General features: G+C 42.5%; 1 protein-coding gene across 1 annotated transcript; it reads right to left on the reverse strand.

Moving 5' to 3' along the window:
- Window positions 1–20,569, reverse strand: LOC121615191 (MAGUK p55 subfamily member 7-like). Its single transcript, XM_041949438.1, has 19 exons — window positions 20,455–20,569; window positions 19,514–19,548; window positions 19,077–19,195; window positions 18,192–18,269; window positions 16,650–16,730; window positions 13,795–13,929; window positions 10,422–10,503; window positions 10,190–10,275; window positions 9,160–9,237; window positions 8,341–8,537; window positions 8,173–8,231; window positions 7,975–7,986; window positions 7,499–7,543; window positions 4,215–4,388; window positions 2,372–2,452; window positions 2,177–2,270; window positions 1,907–2,015; window positions 1,210–1,353; window positions 1–231 (listed from the first exon to the last, which is right to left on the reverse strand). Exons 2-19 carry the CDS (start codon window positions 19,545–19,547, stop codon window positions 1–3), a joined length of 1,839 nt encoding a protein of 612 aa, XP_041805372.1. The 5' UTR covers window position 19,548; window positions 20,455–20,569.
- Between the last annotated feature and the right edge of the window lie 45 nt (window positions 20,570–20,614).

The following is a 20,614-nucleotide window of genomic DNA, read 5'->3' on the forward strand; positions in this document are numbered from 1 at the left end:
TCAAATCCAGCCATCCAAGTGGCCGCAGCTTCTCCGTGCTTTCGTTGGTGACGAGCAGATCCACTGTGCAGGAATCCACTGGACTTCTGCCTTTTCCACCCTCTCCAGGTCTGCCTTCAGCTCTCTGAACGCCACGGCGATATCTCCGTTGACGATCACCTTGTCGAACATGTGACCACACTTGCTCTCCATGACTTCAGCCAAGTTGATCATGTCCTCAAAGTCCTCCTCCTGCGACCAGAGAACACCTGGGTAAATAAATGCTCTCCAGTGGCTCTATTCAGCTCTTTTCTTGTCTTTTGATTAAGCATCACGCAAAAGAATCTGCGCTAACAAATAGCAGTAACTGATGATTCATGACTATTTCATTAATACTGTTGAAGGATGCTGATGGACCGGGTAAAGCACGGCCATATGGCGCCAAAAACATCCTCCAAGAAGTCGTTTGACAATGACGTGCACACAGGACATGGGATCCCCACGACCGTTCAACTGTACAGACCAAAGGCGTAACACATCGTTACATGCTGAGAGTAAAGGATAAGAGGCCTTTTCACACCAGCTGTAGTACGAGTCGGATGCACAGCCCTGTAAGACATGCCTGAACTACCTACGGCCTGTGGTGCTTGGCACTGGGCAAACTCCAGCTGGGCTGCAGCACAGGTGTGTGACCTCTTGGGTTTAATAAGGGCAACATGGCAGCCCGGGTCAAACAGTGAATGAGAAGCCAGATGGGGATTATGAAAGTGACCTAGCATCTTTCTGTCATGTCTAAAACACATCTGCTGTCAAACATGCACGCTCCTGTTTGTTGGACAAGCGAACGCAAACCCACCAGAGCGACTTAAAGTGTGACTCCCTCCCTCATTCAGTCATCCACTTAATCGACCGTCTGTACACAGGAGATGTAACCGTTCACCTTCTGGTCAAAATACACTCACCGATACGTTAGTTATGGAACAAGAAGCCACCCACCAAGCAGCCTTGTAACTCCTCCTGTCTCTTAAAAGTCTCTTAAATGCAAACCACAGGGTCAGCCATGTGTAAGGTACGTTGCCTGCATGAGTAAGGGAGTTTAGGTGTGTGTAGGGGTTGGGTTGGGTGTGTTTGACCTCACACCGCCCTGCATGTTACAAGACATGGAACAAGCACCTGGCCTCACACATGTACCTGGTGTGTTTTGCGTGTTCATGTTATAGTTCCTCTTACTGAAAAGATCCTCGCCGACTTCTTGTCCTCTTCGTCGCAGATGAATTTAGCTCTCCGTCTGGTGAGGCGTAGCTCCTCTATACGCGGGGGCTTCACGAACACCACGTATGGTTTGAATTCAGACGTGTACACGTGCTTTATTTTCTGCGGTGACCAAGACAGATCTTAGATGAAGGCAGAAGTAAGTGCAGCAAAGTTGTCTGAACAGTTTCAGGAGCCTCCTTTTCAATCAAAACACAGGAAATCTACTAATCTACTAACGTTATATTAAAAGTGGCAAAGAGAAAACTTGTAAGAGCAAAAAAAAATGTGCTGTAAGTGTATTTTAAATTGCACTTAAGTGTTTTTTTTTAAGTGTACTAAATTGCAAATACTTCAAATAGTAATAAAGTGTACTTATGGAAAGTATACTGAAAGTTTACTCTAATTTCATTTCAAGCTAATCCAGTTGCCTTTGTTAAGCCCTGAGAAGTACCATGACCATGAATGAGAACCTTCACAGACAACCCTGTCGTGGTGACACCCAGGCCCTTGTGAAGTTCATCTATATTATTTAACCATCAATAAGTCATAGGATGAAAAAGTTTGAAAAGTGATGAAAAGCGCTTTCTGTGTTAGTAAGAAGCACCAGTGTGAATGATTTAACCAGGGATACATGAATTAGCTAAAAAAAATCTTTTGATGGTCAAATACTTACACTCGGGTGCACGTCCAGGAGGCACACCTTGCCCTCAGCCATCACTCTGTGCACAGAGTCTAGACTTGTTCCATAGTAGTGTCCATTGTATCTCCCATATTCTATAAACCTAGAAACCGGGTCAGACAGGAAAGACGGTGTAAAATGGTGAAATGGTGGACATCACTCTCATGAAAAGAGAGCGGAAGACTGACTGAACAAAACCCAAATGGGATTATTTTAACACCATGGGAAAGGAAACCTCAGGAGTGACATCTGCATATTCTGTACCTATGATTGAGAATGTCCTCTTCAAACATGTGGACGGAAACAAAATGATAGTCAACCCCTTCATTCTCCTGCCTTCTCTTCTCACGCGTGGTGTCTGAAAGAGAGCGGGACGGGAGGCTGACGACAGCTTCGCAAAGATGAGAAACCATCGTGCATGCAGGAGGTGAAGGTGACAGTTTCAGGTGTCTGCCTTACGCGGTACGGTGACGCCATAGTGGTCGGGGTCCGATATCAGGAGCCTCCTCTTCAGTTCATTAACGCCAACGCCGTCAGGCCCTCGAGACAAAGATCAAAACACTGTGTTCTGTATGTGGGTATTCATTCCCAATATCACTGTTTGCTAATGTTTTCCTCACGACAAGCCCAACATCAAGTAGGCTCGGTGATCTGGTGACACATCTGTCTTTATCATCAGAGGAGGAGACAAGGGAGCGAGAGAGTCAGACAGACAGAGCTCTGATTTCATCCCGATTTCAGTCTGAAAATGCTTCTCCGAGCAGCCTCTGTCCGCGTCGCTCGATCGAACATTAAATGCTCCTATGCCCTCTGGAAAATCCATAGCATCTCATCTCAACGTGCCATCTGCAAAGTCACACAGTATCAGTGTCATTATAGTGTAGGATGCACAGGATGAAGCACACACACAAGCGTGCACACACATCTGGGATTTTCTTCTAAAGCAGGTTTGTGCAGCCCCAGATTGCATCAGACTCTAATGGAGCGCTGTCTGAAAGTAGGATTCCTGACATACCTGCCTTTTCCATCACAGCGTCGCATGAGCTCGATTCATTACAAAATATCAGGTTTATAGGCTCTGCACTCTTACACTGCTGATGTCTTTCACAGCTGCTCCACAGAACTGGAGAGGAGCATCATCGGGCTCGGTGGATACTTTCTCCTGACCTTTGTTTTTTTTCCTGGAGTTACCTGATCCGCACGGCTCAAGGAGGCTGGCAGTCACTTTCACCAACTTTCTAGGGGCATAACAGTCTATTGTTTCATTCAGAGTGCGTATGAATGCAAACAAAAAAGGATAGGTTTCCAACCTGGTCAAACATTATCCAGCTGGTCCTGTTTTAGCCATCCAGGTTTTGGTTTTCCTGTCTATAACTCTCATTGCCAATAAGCGATATATTCTTAATGATGACCTCCGGTCAATGAAGAGCCTTCACAGCAGACAGTAAAACGTAATCCAGAGTCGGGGTAAGCTCCAACTCAATTAAAGAGGTCTAAATCTAAATCCAAGCTGTCTTAACTGTTCTAGTCTGATGATGGAGCACTTGGCTGACATTATGAGGGCTCTTATTCACGATCCACTCATCCCTTTCTCTCCATTCATCTATCATTTATCTCCTCCCTATCTGCTTTTGCACCTCTTCGGTTCATTATGTTTTCTTCCCCCCCATCTCCCATCGCTCCTCTTCTCTTCTCTCTTCGATTCCCCTCAGTCACAGATGACCTGCAGTTGTATCGTAATATGACATTAAAAAGACCTGAGCGAGGCTCAGTGCATAACTCCCCAGGGAGAGATATAGCTCAAAAATACATAGAGCAGGCCTGCAGGATTGGCAGAGAAGTGATTCTGGGGTGGGCCACTAGGTAACTTAAGAGAACACAATATATTCTGACTTGGAGTTTTCTGACAGTGTTTACGTGGTTCTGATGGGAAAGGATTGTTCTTGCACTCAGGAGCGGGGACATAAATCTTCATCAATGCATTGCTTCTTCTTTTGATCAACGGCAGCTTCAATAATATTGTCCTTTTAGTGAATGGGATCATGTTGTTTTGATTTTTTTTTTTATACGGACAAAAAAAAGGCAGACGGATAATATGAAACAGAACACAACTGACCGCGATGTGCAATCCTGTCCACACACCACAGTAGCGACCGTGTTATAAGCTTTGTGTACAGCAATGTTATATATATGTTGTGCACACACAGGGTAGGAACCTGTCTCACAAGCTTTTGGGATTTTCAAAACAAACTTTCCTCACAAGATGTTTCTTAACACAGCTGTATGTTTCGTTCATACGTACCAACCAGAACAACCAGACGGTGTTTATCCCTTGGACCTCTGTGGTAGGGGATCACCTCTATGTAGGTAGGGGGACGAACTGAGCCATGCACCCCTGTGCTCCACCTCCGGGACCGAGCCGCTTCTCTGGCCCAACTGCTCTTTCTGCCGAGTCGGAAACTCCTTCTCAATCCAGCTGGAAAAGAGAGAGGGGGGGACCTTAGACCTCCCAGGTGTATCACTGAAAACCTAGGAGGACATCACAGTCGGACAGTCCTAAAACCCGCATTCATTGTTTGATTGATAAAGTGAATTTGGTAGGAATGCCCAACCAATTTAAATATTAGCATTTCCCGACGCCTGGTGCATGCAGTCTGTAATTCACTCTCCTTTTTGCTCTGTTTTTGGTTGCCACCAGTTCTTGAGGGAAAATATCTGGCTCTTTAGCTGCTAAATACTTTGTGAAGTTCACAAGCTAGTTGCTAACTTTGTCTGTGCTACCTGATAATGGGCAGGTAGCATACATTGGGTTTTCAGAGCTTTTTTGCTGATAACAGTTGCCCGCTGTAGATGCAGTGAGGTTGATGAGAGCAGTGCGAGCCAACCGAAATGGCTAAGTTAATGGCTGTAAAACCAAAACAACAAGCTGAAAGAGGTTAAAATGGTTTGTGGAGCTGCAGAGTCAGAGGACAGCTTGCTGTGGGTTCATCCCGTGCTTTAACAACACATATTCTTGTCCTTTTAATCCCAATCAAGCTGGACATACAGAAGAAAAGAAACTTTTATCTTGGCACAAGAATGCTAAACCACTTATGTTGCTTCATACAAAGGCTAGATTTATTCAGTTAATTTTTTTTTATTTTGAATTAAACACTACCTGCTTTGTTGCACCACCTGGACATCACTTTTTAAAAGTGCAAAGACACTGTGATTTTAAACATAGTTAAAAAGCTCCAGGACAATGACCGAGGGAAGAGCTTCATCAGGAAGGAGAGGCAGAATAGAAGAGTTTAAGAAACTGTCAGCACTGCCACCCAAACTCTGCTGCAAGCAGCAGCCCGAACTGCACAGATCTCAGTGGAGAGACACCAACCCAGCCTGCCACACGTCGCTCGTAGGCCGTCTGACAGCCAGCGTCTGCCATGCGACTGCGGTCAGGCCTGGCTCGGCAGGCTCGCTCTCTTTCATGATGTTAACTGCTGCTAAGTGATGGTGCCAGGCTTTTTTTGACGTCAGCTGTAATTTCACTTTGTAAGCATATCTGTCCATTTCCTCTCTGGGCTCCGTTCTAAGAAACATGGCACTACGAGTAGACATTTCAAACTTTTGCTTACACGGGGTTTAAACCGATGATTTCACTCAGAAATGTGAAATGTTGATACATACTCTGTAAAACCAATGTTAGACAGCAAAAGAAAAATCTTATTTCCTTCAGTGATATAAGCTAGAAGAAAACATTATGTAATTGTCAATCTTCAGTAATTCTGGCAGTGAAATTCTCATCTATTACTTAAAATACTCTCAGCTACAAAACCTTCTTGTATTGGAAATGCTGCAAGGTATTTCTGCTGCACTAGACAATAAGTGTAAGACGAGAGCAATGAAATACAGCGCATATAAAATGGCCCTGACTCCTTCGTGTCAGGATTATATGATATGAATCACAACCCGCTAGCCTTACAATTTAAAGAAATAGTTCAACATGTTGGGAAATGTGCTCATTCATTTGCATTTTCATTGATACCACTCTGATATCTGTTCATTAAAGTAACGATGAAACAGAAGTTAGAGCATTTTGACCTTCAGTAAATAGAGTTTTTTAGGACTGATATCCCTGATTTGCACAGTAGCAGAGGCACACAGGATTAGAACTTGAATTTTTGTATTTCACACATGAAGGTAGAGCTGGTTAGCTTAGTTTAGCAAAACAACTGGAGAACAGGGGAGAACAGCTAGAAACTATCTTTAAAAAATGTCTAACAGCACATTTGCTGCTCACTTATTAACACTTTATATTTTGTTTGTTTCATCCAAAGAAAAACTGAAGTGCAAAAACCTGTGTACAAGCTGCATTTCCCTTCGTCACAATGCCTCGTGCATCTACAGGTCGAACTCCTCTCTTTCACTCACTCCCTCCTCTGATTAGTCTGCATGAAGTCATTCGGTGGTGCAGCATCAATAAGGGTTTACATGCCAGACAAAGAGGAAACACAGAGTCTGAGCCACATCCTCAGGTGGACGCTGGCCTCAGATAAGATGAAACGCACATTATTAAATGCACATGACTGTTAGAACTGATATAATGCAACATCTGTAATTACCTTGCCTTGTACAGACGTAAAGACCATTTTTACAATCAGCTTTAAGTGCACGCCACCGTATGGACATCCTGCACTGCTCATATGCACACATATACGAGCAGTGCGCACATCACATCCAATCCATGAGATCAAGACAAATGGGATAAATGGGAAGGCTAAAACCGCATTTGCTGCTCCAGTCCTCTCCCACAAATCTCCAAACCACAAAACTACATCATCACATAAACTGGTTTGTACTGAAAGTATAACCAGGGTCTCCTTTTGTTGCTGGTTTTTCTCCATCTATTTTTATTGCTAAGTTCAGTATTCATTCAATAGTGGTGGAACCGTTCAGTACATTTACTCAAGTTCTGTTCCAAAGTACAATTTTGAGGTACTTTACTTGAGTATTTCTGTTTAAAGCTACTAGTTAATCTACTCTGATACCTTTCAGAGGGGAATGTGCTTTTTACTTACTGCATTTATCTGCTAGCTTTAGCTACTCGTTACAGATGCTGATTAGTAACACAAAAAACAATAAACAAATAATAGATGATCTATTATTACAGATTAAGGTACGGTAATATAAGACCTGATCCTCAGCGGGAAATTCACAATTCACACCCAGCAGTATAAAGTAACTGAAATTAGCCCACCCTTTACCAAATGCAACATTATGGCATCCAATAATCATAATTCAATAATAAGCCATATATTATTCTGAAATGAGATACTCTGCACAATCAGGACTTTTGCTTTGAAACTTATTATATTTTAATGTTAATACTTTTTGTATTTTTACTTAAGTGAAATTTTGAATTCATGACTTGTTGTGTGTTGTTGTGAACTGTGGCATTGCTACTTTTACACACATAAATAGGCTAAGTACTTCTTCCACCGCTGATATTCAATATGCGTTTGTTGTTGTGAGGTGTGAGGTCTTTTATCAAACTGGTCCCTTTTCCAGAGTCAGTGGGATTTGAGTGGAACAAGTCAGACATCTCACCAATGTGGATCCCAGTTATAGCGCCATAGTCGACATCCTCCAGGACTGGAAAAACAGCGAGAGAGAAGAGGAAAGAGTGAAGAAAGAAGTGGACGCAAACCACAAAGAGAAGAAATATGTGTTGCTCTGAAATTTCATACTCAAAGTATTAGCACATGTTCTGACCCAAATGTTCTAATATTTTACCTTGGAAAGTCTAAAAATAGTTTTATTTAGGAATAATATCTACAATTTAGGATTATTAATAACTAGCTAACTCTTGCAAAGTGACTGTGAGCGAAAAACTAGCACAGAGGAACATCCAACAGAATCCTCTCCATTTTGGAAATGTGGTGTAGGGAGCATTACAGGATTATTATTTCTGGATAATACACCTCTTTAAATCTTTAAAAACCCCAAACCAAAACCTAAAATACACATATCATGTAAATTATGCTGAAGGTAAGTTTTCAAAAGCAAATTCAAACAGACAGTACCTTGCCCCTCATCTGCGGAGCATGTGGAGAAAACAAAAGCAGTGAGTACAACAGGAGGCCAGCAGAGCTCACCCACAGCCATGACCTGTCCACCCCTCGGCCAAGCACCGAACGAGCTCAATATGTTTATTGGAAAGTGTAAAAAGGTTTTACTCTTTTCAGGTGTGGTGATTTTACGGACAGACGTTGGCTCGTCACCTGGTGGTTTGACTCGGCGAGGCTTGAACAGGGCTTTAGGTCGCTGTAGTGCAACTCTCCTGAGGACAGACAAATGAAACAAGGCTGAATCAAAACAGGATTCATTCAAATGATATGACATTGTTTTTAAGTGAGTGAACAATTTGCTGCTGGCTAAAAAGAATAAACCTCTCATGGAGCTGCTGCGAGGGGATGAGCTCCGCCCGAGCGCTGCTGTCCCCGAGGTGACAGGCCTGCCACCAGGTGTCGTCCTCCATGCTGACGATCTGGAGGACGTCGCCCCTTTTAAAGGCCAAAGCTGCATCCTTGCACGGAACGGCGGGATCCTCGTCAGGATTATAGTCAAAAAGAGCCCGCAAAAACAGCTGAGGAAAGAAAATCATGTCGTGTTTTTGCCTTAAAACAGACAAACAGGTGACAAAGGATGATGCATTTTCTAGAGATGTGATCTCCTGCTGCAGCTTTGTTTACTGCCTCTGTATCCTGGCAATGGACACAACACAACATTCATAGCAAATAATCCGTCTTAATCCTTTACAAATGCTCCGTGCTTTAACAGTTTCCAGCTTGGACACCCACTCCGCATGTGGTGGAAGTGGCCGAGAAACAAAGAGGATTGTGGAACTTGAACTTTTCCACATAAGGTGCACGGATTCATTGTTAAAGCCAAATCGAGTTGATGCGGCTCAACACGTCTGATGAGTGCAGAGTAAATCAAGTGTTTAAATGACAAAAAGCCGTAAATAACAGTGAAGTTAGTGAGCGTCTTATCCTTGACTGTCTGATCTGAGTGTACTTCTTGACAGCGCGCTGCTGTAGTGACAGCACTGTGGCAAAAACACAAAATAGAACCAAACGCACAAGACACCACTGATTTCATCTCTTTTTACTGAAACCAGGTGAGCAGCTTTCCCCATGCAGCCAGACTGCATGCTAGCATAAAATACACACAGCACAGAATATATGTGAAGTTCACGTTTACCGTACCTTCTTCTTATTTGATGATATTTCTTCCTTGAAGGAGGCAGGGATGATTTTGAATCTAACTTCATGCTGAGAACAAGCCTGCACAACGACAGTCACAAGGAGTATGAGTTTAATATTTTGTGTTAGGTGAGAAGATTGCAGCCACTCTCGTGTCTGTATGGGAAATATGAAGCTACACCCAGCAGCCGATTAGCTTAGCTTAGCATGAAAGCTAGTAGCAGGGGGACGTAGCTAACTTAGTTATGTGCAGAACAGCATATCTGCACGCACACATTTAGTAATTTAATTTGTTTATCTCATTAGTAAAGTGTAAAAACAGCGTAAAAAAGACAGATTTTTTTTTAACTAGCTATTTTCTCCTGTTTCTAGTCTTTATATTAAGCTAAGCTAACCATTTCCTGGCTGTGGCATCATATTCTTTTACAGGATAAGGCTGGGGATATTGTTAATAAATGAATGAAAAAAAATATAGATTCTTCAAAGAAGCATTGTCTGTGCAGCCAACCCCTGACATATCTCATCCATCTGTGCTCCACTGTTGTCCAAAACTATTAAAAAAACCAGTGATCCACAGCTTTGCACTGGACGACATGTTCCTTCTTTATCATGAACATGGGCACTGTAGTTTATTTAGAATGGATCTGAAATACAGATCTGCTGCTGTATGTGCTCAATGTAAAAATGTGGATTAATCCACAGCAGGAAATAGTCCCAAACAAATGCACAAATGCAAATGCACAGAGTTTTACATCTTCAGTAGTGACAAATATGGATGAAACTGAGAGCCACAGACAAGGTAAAGAAGTTGAAAGGCATTAAAAGATGACCTGATGTTTGTTGGTTATGTTCTTTTCATGAAGGTTTTTTGACAAAAGGAAAAATATAAAACAACGCCAGCCTCGTCCTTTGAGTTGCAACATTCAAAAGAAGAAAGAAAAAGTTGAGGGCGAGAGGAGAGAAGGAAACAGAAACATGCATCGTGGAGACATGGAAGCACGTAATGTGATTGAACAGCAGAGGTGAGACTAACCAGGAGGGAAAGGACTTCCTTTGGCTTCCTGTGCTCCAGTGAGACTCCATTCACCTCTTTCAGCTCATCGCCTTCATGGATCAAGCCTTTAAAGTGTTGGAAATAGACATGGAAATTTGTACTACATGCTCTCCTCTCTCACTACACACCATCATGATGTTACTGCAGCCTATTGTGAAGGTGCAGGAAAGTGTAGGGTGGACACAAATGTAGTGAAAGTTTGTCAGCTTACCGCTTTTATCAGCTGCACCTCCTCTCATGATCCTCGCCACCACAATAGCCCCGGTGGATTTATCCCTCTTAATCGTTGCCCCCTTGAGGATGATGATTAGTGAATTAAAGGATGGCGGACACACAGACGAGCAAATGCACAGAGGCAAAGAGGTCAACAGTGAAAATAACATGTTGATTTTATTACAGTCCAGACAAGCGTCTTATTTAGAACCGCTTCATTCCAGTGGAGGTTATTTGTATTAGGACGGGTCCATTTAGCCGGCTGCCTTCATGTAATGCACAAAGCGCTGGAAAAGGTTATCCAAATTAACATTATTTTCAACAGATGTTATTGATGTGGAGCAAATCGCAATGGAAAGAGCATCTTATGTAGTTGACTACAATCAGCTCTCGCTGGGGTGTAACCCTGTTGTCTGGAAAAAGGGAACATGCTGGATCGATCAAAGAGGCCGTGTCAGAAAGAGGTCAGTCCCCCTCCAATCTAGTTTTGGGATCAATACAAAAGTGTGTTCTTTATTATTGGTGCTCAGCACATTCCCCCCTGAAAGCTCAACCACTAACACACGAGCATACACACACTGCAAAAAATGTCCATCATTAAGTAAATTATTCTCATATTTGCCCCTAACATCATACACTTCTCAGAAAAGATTCAACTCATCTCTGCCACAGGGGTTCAGTCTGTGGCCACTGTTTGTTTGTCTTTGGTTAGCAGGATATCTCAAAAGCCTGTTAATTGAATTCAACAAAGTTTGATGGAAAGTGAGGCCACAGGCTAAGAAACAAACGCTTAGTTTTTGATGTGGGTCCAGGAATTTTTAAAGGAATTTTAACTTTGTGTGTGAGGGCATTTTTGAGCATTTCTGCACGTTTCTAATGAACTACTGGACCTAGTTGAGTGAAAAGACATCTGGCACATATACCCCACAACTGTCCATCACTCCATGTATTTTATGAAGAGCTTACTCCAGATGCCGATGAAAAAATTCTGAACTTTCTTTTTCTTATTAAAATAACACATTTTGCAGCCTTGACAAAGGTATACCCAATCCAGGAAATTTCCAGAAATAAGTGACAATGGCTTGGAACAAGGTGGAATAAGGCAGATCATTCCAGCAGTATCAAGAAAAGAAGTTATGATTAAAGACCTTGAAACAAGTTGATTTATGTCAGAAACAGAAGAGAAATGATCCCAGTCTATTTTAATGCTCGATATGGCTTTAAAGCACTCATTTAAGTGTTGCAGTGCATATACATATACATGGACTGTGGAAATATGCACGGACACACCCACTCAAACACACACAACAATGCTGAAGCTACATTGTGTGTCACAGCAGATATATGGGAACAACGATGTGGAAGAATTGACTCTGTAAATTCCTGGTTGAGGAAAGAGAGCAGCGGGCCAGACACAAAGGTGATCCAGGCTGCAGCAGAAACCCTTTCTTATGTTTCCTGTCCCTCCAAGGGTTGTAGCCCGGCTACACCCTGGCATACGAGACTACAGCAGTCACGCTGTTTGACAACACGACAGAAACTCAGTCGCTAGAAAAAAACTTTGAAATGCCTGTGTGTGTGTCAGATATTGTGGATGGACAAATTTCAACCTTTAAAAGCTGTTGCACATTTGTCTGTATGTAAATACTTGCATTGGTGTTTGCTTTGTGTGTATTACAAGGCCAAGTAAACCGAATTAGAAACAGGCTGACGTGTAGTAAAGTATAGTTGTAGTTGTTTTTAGAGGAGTTTTAAGGATTCACATGTTAGTAAGTAAGCAACGGAATAAATACATGTTTTCAGTGGGTTTTTTTTTACAGTCCTGAAGGTTTTCTAACTGAGAGGTTATGCTTATGAACCCAATGGGAAATATGGTTATTTGCTTTCTTGCCAAGTGTTAGATGAGAAGGTTGATATCAATCTGATGTCTGCGCACTAACATAAATATGCAGCTTGAGCCAGCAGGTGGTTAGCTTAGCATATAGATTGGAAATAGGGCGAAACAGCTAGCCTGGCTCTGCCCTCCAACAACTCCAAGGTTTACTAATAAACACTTTATATCTCAAGTTTAAAACTAAAGCAAAGAGCTGAGAGGAAGCTTGCCTCAGCTCGGCCTGACATTAAAACAGTCGCAGCCATGCAGCAAAGCAGGAACAGAGCCAACGTACTATGGATGGCTTCAGGTGAGATAACGAATTTGCTCTAACCCGTAGAAGCAGGCTCTGATCATCCCTGTTACTGTTTTTAAAGGCAGTCACTTCTCTTGTAATGAAAATCTTTGAAAAACGTATGAAGACACAACTCGGAAGGAAAACCGAGCATGTAGTTGACCCTGTGCAGTTTGCCTATAGGACACACAGAGGAGCTCAGGATGCTACAATCACCCTATTTAACCTTTTGTCTAAACACCTAGAGGGGAAAATCGCTGTTTATTGATTTTTCTTCAGCATTTAATATTATCCAGCCCACATTGTAGCCATGAGGCTGACAGAGCATTCTGAGTTGAGTCACAGTCTGGTGGGTTGGATGATGGATTACTTGACGAACAGAACACAAAGGGTGAAACTGAACTGCATTTTAGCAGATTTATTATGTTCTTCTACTGGCTCACCCCAGGGCTGCGTTCTCTCACCTTTACTTTATATTCTGTACACAAACGTGCCAAAGGAAGCATAGTGGAATTTGCAGATGATTGAGTCATTCTGAAACATGACAATGGATCCAGCCACGGCCCAGTCATGTGATAGTGTCACCTGGTTTTCTGGAGCTAAACATATCAAGACAAAGGATATGATCATAGATTTTAGGACTGATGCTTCGGCCTATGAGACTTCGATCATTAAAGACCAGGCTGCTGACTGTGTAGAAAGTGTGTTGAATCGTGTGACAGTCATAGACTCTGAATTGACCATGATGACCCTGTTTTATTGTTCTTCTAATCATGTCTTTTACCCTTGTGTCACGGCTGCTCTGCTACTTGTTTTAATGCATTTTGTTCTGACATCCTTTGAATCTGTATTGTTATCATGCCTTGTTTTTAAATCTGGACTGCTCAGTGTCCTGTCTGCACAACAAATTTACCCTTGGGTACTAAAAAAGAAACCTTGCACCATTCTGTTAGTATCTACAAAATGAAAAAACAACCTCTCAGCAGAGTCAGTCTAACTGTCTGCCTGTTTTCAGTCTTTATGCTAAGCTAAGCTAACCATCTGCTGGCTTTGACTGCACATTTAGCATATAGACATGATGTCTCAATCTTCTTATTAACTCTTGGCTCTCATTTTTCTGAAAATGCCGAACTACTTAAGGCAAACAGGAAATAAATCACATTTTTAACATGACCTTTGAAACATGAGGACATGGTTACTGACCAGGGGCTCTTTGGTTTTCACCAGACTGACAATTTTGACTGAATCCTCGTCCTCCTCCAGCACATCATCAGGTATTGGTGGGAGAGTCGGTTCAAAGTCTCTCTGAGCCACAGCGTCATGGACCGACAGGAGACTCTAAAGGAAACAGAAATACAGTGAGGGTGCTGATCTGCATTTGAGTAAGTCACTTTGAATTCTAGATGCTGTGAACAGATGTGACACTGGGGATAGTATTCTCTCCTGCCTCTCACTTCGTATGGAAACTGGCTAAGGCCAGCAGCACATTCTCAACAAAATGGAAATTGGCATGCTGGCTGTCAAGCTGCTGTCAAATTCAACATTGTGAACAAATGCCAGTGTAATCACGGCAAAAGTCTGCTCATTTAATGGCGTCCATTCTAGATGGAAGCACACTGAAGAACTAACCAGTTCTACCAGTGCAAGTTTAGACCAATATGTTTAGACAAACTGCTCAGGCTAGAGCTGATTAAATGTAATTGTAAGGTTGAAAGGTACTCAAAAAAATGCAATCCCTGCTGACTAATTAAAGATGACTGGGTGGTGAATGAGACTGTGCAAAAATTCCAACAAGTTTGGCCGGCCCTCCTGCGCTCACTACAGCGACTGAATCCAAACACAGCACTTTCTTCTTGGTCGCAAACCTTCAATTTTGCCTGAGCCAACACGCCAAATTTGATTTAGTTGGAATACACCGCCAGCCTGCGGGCCACCTGAAAGCAACCCCCCACACGACTAACGGTGCCTCCGCCTGCAGTCGCGCTGGCTCGGCTCAAACATGACACATGTCTAAGAAGAAAACTCCTTTTCCGATGAAGGACTGGGAATTGATATATGACTCACTATCAATGCCCAGACAGTTCATTTAAGTTCACTCTTTGTTAGCTTTGGCAGCATGAAAATTCCAGGTTTGTTTGTAGAAAAACAGTATTCTGGATAAACTTTAATCTCCCGCTGTGAGGCTGCACAAGGTACAAATCAAAAAAAAAAAAAAGGAGTTTACTGCAATAAGAAAGAATGAGAAGAGGGGGGAAACATCTGCTCATCAACTCAATTTTAACAATCAGCCAATCCATCTGTCAGTTAGTCTACTTGTTATCCCCGTGTCCATCAACAGTCGCTCTGCTCAGAAGCTGCCAACGCGTGAGCAATGTGTCTCTGGCCACTTTCAGAGACAGGTTTTCAAAAAACAAACATTCATTTACAGAATATTATACCCAGAGTTTCTTATAAGTATGTGTGAGCTCCTGCGTCGGGGCCAAGAACAAACAGGTCATTAAGACTGTTTAAACAAACCTGTTAGTTCTCGGCTGGCTTCGGCTCCTCATTAAGAAAAGCCACGACTTCTGCAGCTCACTGGAAAACCATACACGGTGTGTATGTACGTGTGTGTGTGTGTGTGTGTGTGTGTGTGTGTCTGAAATATGACTGTCAGCAGATCTAAAATAAGGAAACATGCATTTGAGTAGTCTGGGCCTCTACATGAGTGAACACTAATAAACATAACTAGGGAGTAGATTAGCTTCAGTGCCAGTGTGGTTCATAGATGTCAGCACCTCTCAGCGGGCAGAATGATGAGGTGAAATCAATTTGGATAAAATTTACAGCTGGATTAATTTGTCAATTTGTGTGACCCATATAATTACTGGATGTAGGAAACAAAATACTACAGGAATGTTTGATGTGTGTGTAGCTTAGCTCCAGCGTTCAGCCTCCTGAACAACAACAGAATAGCTCAGATGAAGCATGACTGCATGGAAATTAGTTTGTCAGATTACACTTCTAGTGTCAGCTATGTCAAGAAGAATGACTGAACGCGTAACCACACCATTCATGAGTTGGTTTCTTTCATTTTTAATGATCCATCGGGGCACTGAAGTAGAAGGAAGCAAAACATCTTCCGAATGGATTACATTTTTGCTTCACAAATGGCCCGTGTGAACGGCAATTATAGGATATGCTTCAGCGGTGGAAAACTGAACTCTTACTTAGTTTCTGCCATGTTTTTATGTGTGTGTGTGGTAATGTTACACGGAGTAAGAAGCCACAGGAGAGAATTATTCAATATGTTGGAAAATACACTTATTTGCTTTCTTACAGATGAGCAGAGCGATACCCTTCTGTCCGTTAAACTTGAAGCTAGCAGACAGTTAGCTTCATTGCCGCAGAATAAAGTTTGGAAACGAGGTAAACATTAGCCTGGCTCTGTACAAAGGTAATAAAATCTGCCCTCTGGCACCTCTTAACCCACTAATTAAACTGGTATATCCGGTTTGTTTAATTCATACTAAAACTGAAGTATGAAACTGACAGACTGTGGTTTTTAAGATAATGGTCCTGGCTGTAGTTTCGTATTTAAAGCTAGAGATGTTAAGAAGCAGTCGAAGGATTTTTTGGTGTAAGAAACCCATCCAATCATTTCATTGTGCCCATGTGAAATGATTGGACGGCCACCTGCCTGCATAACTCCGTACCTGCCCACCTGTGCGCACGCTGCCCATCCACTCATTGCAAATGAGTCTTCCACAAAGCTACAGATATATTGCTAAAGTTATAGAGAGCTAGTTGCACTAGCAAACTTCCAACAAGCCAGACTTGTTGCTTTCCTCTATTTCTAGTCTTTGTGCTAAGCTAAGCTAACTGGCTGCTGACTATAACCTCATATCTATCATCCAAGTTATGGTTTAAGTTATGCTCTCAACAAGAAAGCAAACGAGTGGATTTCTCAAAGGTTTGATTCTTCTTCTTCAGAGTGGTGTACTCATGGGATTTGGTTTCAGGTCAATGCACGTGTGAAGCTACTTGAACACATAACCATGGCAGGAAAGGCTCTGCACCTTAAAGTGGGGTTTGGAAAAGAGAGCAACCAGCTCTTTGACTTCATCTCTCCAGCCTCGGTATATCAGCTCCTCTGCCAACTGGAAGCAGAGAAAAAGAGATGGAGAGGCAGGATGTAGTTTTTATAATTAGTGGTATACATTTATATCATGGCCTGAGTGAGGTTTGCTGTAGTCTACACTGTCCCGGCAAAGAGAGACAGAGAAACGAGCAGAGAGACAAAGGCTTAGTGAAATTCAACTTCAGCTGCAGTGACACATCATCAGTGCTGTCCTTTTTTCTGTGCTTTCATATGGCTTCCTTCACCTCATCGGGGCTTCGCGTTTCTCTTCTTGATGTTAGCTATTCGTCCGTGTTCCCGGTTTGGTTTTGCGTCTTTCAGCCACTGTCGGAAAAAAAGCTCCCGAATGTTCAAGGCTACACGGCAGCCGCGGCGACAGCTAAAACAGAGCAGCCTTGACCGTCAGCAGCAAGTGGAGTGGCAGAGAGTGACTGTGTGCAGTCGCCCGTCTTGTCAAGCATATTACTGTAATGACTTCTACTGCTTCAAGATGTCGAGGCACACTCCAGAGACACAATGCATGAAGGTCATTAGTTTCCACTGTGAGCAAACAGAAGCCTCTCTGAGGGGAAACAGGCCTATGGTTTGGCCCTTCCAGCAGGTCCTGATGATTTAAGCCAGGCAAAGAGTGGCTGTCGAACCAAATCTGAGGCAAAGGCAGTGAGGGGAAGGAGATGGAGAGGAGTGAGGGGGAGAGGATGGGGGAGATAGACAGTATGGAAACATGGCAGGAATTACAGTGGGGTATACAGTAGGGAGAAGATAAAAGGAAGCAACTGGAGAGAAAGGGGAAAGGATACAGAGAAAGGGGAGGAATGGAGATAATGGAAGAAGAGTGTGGTTTTTGGGATGGAGAGGAGACAAGACGTAGAGTAAGGGAAAAGTGTAAAAGAACATCCTTGTTTAACACTTTGTCCAGGAACAGGAGGGGAAAAATCAGCAAATGAAGGTGGAGCATGATGAAAATGGGACGAAAGAAGATAGTGAGATGAAACAGAAACACAGGAATGATGGGTTGGACACAGGAGCGAGGAGGACTGCTGCATGAAATATGAAATCTGAATGGAGACTGGTCATGCCGTTTTGAGTCACATCTGTAGTGGGAGTACTCTCTGTCACTTCATCTTAAATCTGAAATTAATTGCGTTCCTCCAGCCTGAAACATTAGGCTACACACGAAATGATTTTAGCAGCCTTTTGCTCGGCACTGTCCTCGGTGACCTAACTCCTGGCGCGCAGACGCAAAGAGATCTCTGCTGTCAAACACGGCCTTTGAGGCGATAATATCGAACATTTCATAATTCAGCACACGTAGGAAGGAATGTACGTTCCACTCGCGCTTCTGTGCGACAGGAAAGTCGTCTGTATATCAGAGGAAACTATTTGAACCATGAAAAATCATCCCCGCTCTCTCTGCTGTCGAGCTGTCATCCTCGGCAGCGTGTCCGTCTGCAAAAGATGTTTGGAGAGAGTGGCTTACTTCTGAGGCCAGGCGCGCTGCGTGCTCTTGGACGGGGATGGGGCTTCGCTTTTCAAAACGCTTCAGACGCTCGTGGATCTGTAAGGAAAGTATCACAATAAAGGTTTTCCCTGCACTCACTGCAAGTTCTACTCTCAGCTCCAATGCTGCTACTGCAGTTACTACTGTTTCTGCTACCAATAACATTCATTCATGATAATAAAATGTAATTTATTGAAAGATCTGCAGTGTCACCAGGCCTAGAACACAACCTATAATTTCAGAATAAAACGTTAAGTCGATGGAATGAAATATTAGAGGAACAGATCATGTAAATGCAGCTTCCCTTAAACTGATTTACTGCGATACATCCTAAGCACTGTGCTACATTTTGATGCACTTTTACTCAAATTACTAGTTACTAAACAGATCAATAATAATATAACACACACAAACTGTGTCATCATCTTATAAAATACAGTACATTGATATACAGTTAACTGCCCAACAGTATGGACAATGCAGTAAAGTAGTCAAATGTAGCTCCATTGTGACCAGCCACAACAGTGAAGTACCACGTACTGCATTAGTAATAATAATACATGACAGTATAACACCAATGGGAGCCATTCTTCCTGTATGATGCTATATAGAGCATGTATGGTACTGAGGGGCATGACAAAACGTCAGTATTTGACAACCTGAGAATGAGAACAGGTTGGTTCCGATCATTTAGGTACATTTTGCTGATAACACTGCACTTTTACTTAAATAACAATTCAAATGCAAGACTTAGTATTTTTTTGATTACTACTAGAATTTTGACCTGGATAAATAAAAGATGCTGTAATTGAAATGAGTGGAAGCAAACTACGACGAATCACCGCAGCTCAAACATGTGGTCACCTTAAAGAGCAGGTGAAGCTTCTTCTCCATCAACATGCTGTGGAGGAACCTGTAGTCCTCCTCTCTGTCTGTATGGCACTCTGTTCCAGACATCACTGATGATAGCAGCCTGCACACGCCTGGAGGAGGAGGTGCAGGACATGCCCACACACACACACACACATCAGCACACACTCCAGCTGCACCTGTTACTCATTTACAGTGCCTGGTTTCAAGGTCATGAGGTGAGGTCAAGAACCCAAAGAGAGAGGTTAAAGGTTAAATGGAGGGTGTGATAAAAAGCCTCCCACAGGGTCAGACTTTAAAAGATTCACTGTTATGGGGATCATTGCTTCTATTTTCCACTTATGTGAGTATTTCATCTCTTAGGACAGGACGAGGGAGGTGAAAAGGGAAGACAAAAACATAATGTGTGCACCTACGCTCTGTGGCCATACCTCTGTGCTCTGTTCTGCTCAGCATCCTCCTCATTCTGCAAAAAGACAAGAAAACTTCAACAAATGCTGAAACCTTTCATACGTATTCATACTCAGTTATCTTCTCCACATTTTTGCAGATTGAGACCAGAGCACGACACAGCGAAAGAGGAATGATGAGGGAAAGGAAGGAAATGGAGTTGCTTTTCACAATGTACATAAAAGATGCGACTTATGAGATATTACTGCCCCCTAATGCTGATATGAGATATTTCAACACTATCCATGCGGCTGTGTCAATAAAATACGAAAACAGTCAGTACTTTATCAATAATATACAGAGGCAGAAAAACATTGGTAGCAAGGTTGGAGCACACTGGGGGACAAACAAATGAATGCTATGGTAACAGTGCAGCGTGCAAGCTCTACACATAAACGTGCATCAGGACTCAGCATTCTCAAGTTATTAAGTCTTTCAATTAAACCCTCAGAGTTTTCAACACACACTTCTTCCCAGTCCAGCCCCATTTGCCCAAGCACAGGAGCGGACTGAGAGTGTGTGTGCCCTAGTGTGTGTGTAATATTCCTTTAAACTTTATATGTTTTGCATGCTTGATTAAGTATTACTTACATACAACTATATCAAACAAAAGATTAAAATAAAACTGCTACTACAGGATAAATACTTAATTAATTTGTATCCTTTCTCATATTGTGATTTTGATTCATTTAAGATTGCCTGTAAACAAGAAATATAAGACATTGCCCATACCGATATTTTAACAATTATTTTAATGTTTTAATAGATGATAATAAATGAAAGCATAATAATTTGGACCAGCTCACATAATCTGGTTACAGATGAGAATATGTAACACACACGTTTATGTCCATCACAGGAGGATCCCAAGTAGAGCAAAGCCCAGCTCAGCACAACCAAGCAAAACTTAAACTGCACTCACCAGAGACTGTCCATTCCATTAGGCCCAGTTCAGACAGGCCATATCGCTTAATATCTGAAGAGGATCAGCTGCATTTGAACATCCACTTGTGGAGAGAGGCTGTATAGTGTTCGACTGGCCACGCCGTGAAAGAGACTGTCTCTTTTCCAGTCAATATGTG

The sequence above is a fragment of the Chelmon rostratus genome, chromosome 12 (genome assembly GCF_017976325.1).
Source record: "Chelmon rostratus isolate fCheRos1 chromosome 12, fCheRos1.pri, whole genome shotgun sequence".
Classification (NCBI taxonomy): domain Eukaryota; kingdom Metazoa; phylum Chordata; class Actinopteri; order Chaetodontiformes; family Chaetodontidae; genus Chelmon; species Chelmon rostratus.

Bases quoted from the DNA above. Each gene is read 5' to 3' on its own strand.
- LOC121615191 (XM_041949438.1), bottom strand. From the start codon at position 19,547: ATGAGGAGGATGCTGAGCAGAACAGAGCACAGAG. The intron at 19,196-19,513 runs GTATGGCCACAG...CTCCTCCTCCAG, and splicing joins GAGCAGAACAGAGCACAGAG to GCGTGTGCAGGCTGCTATCA. The intron at 18,270-19,076 runs GTGACCACATGT...CTTTCCTTACAG, and splicing joins AGCTTCACCTGCTCTTTAAG to ATCCACGAGCGTCTGAAGCG.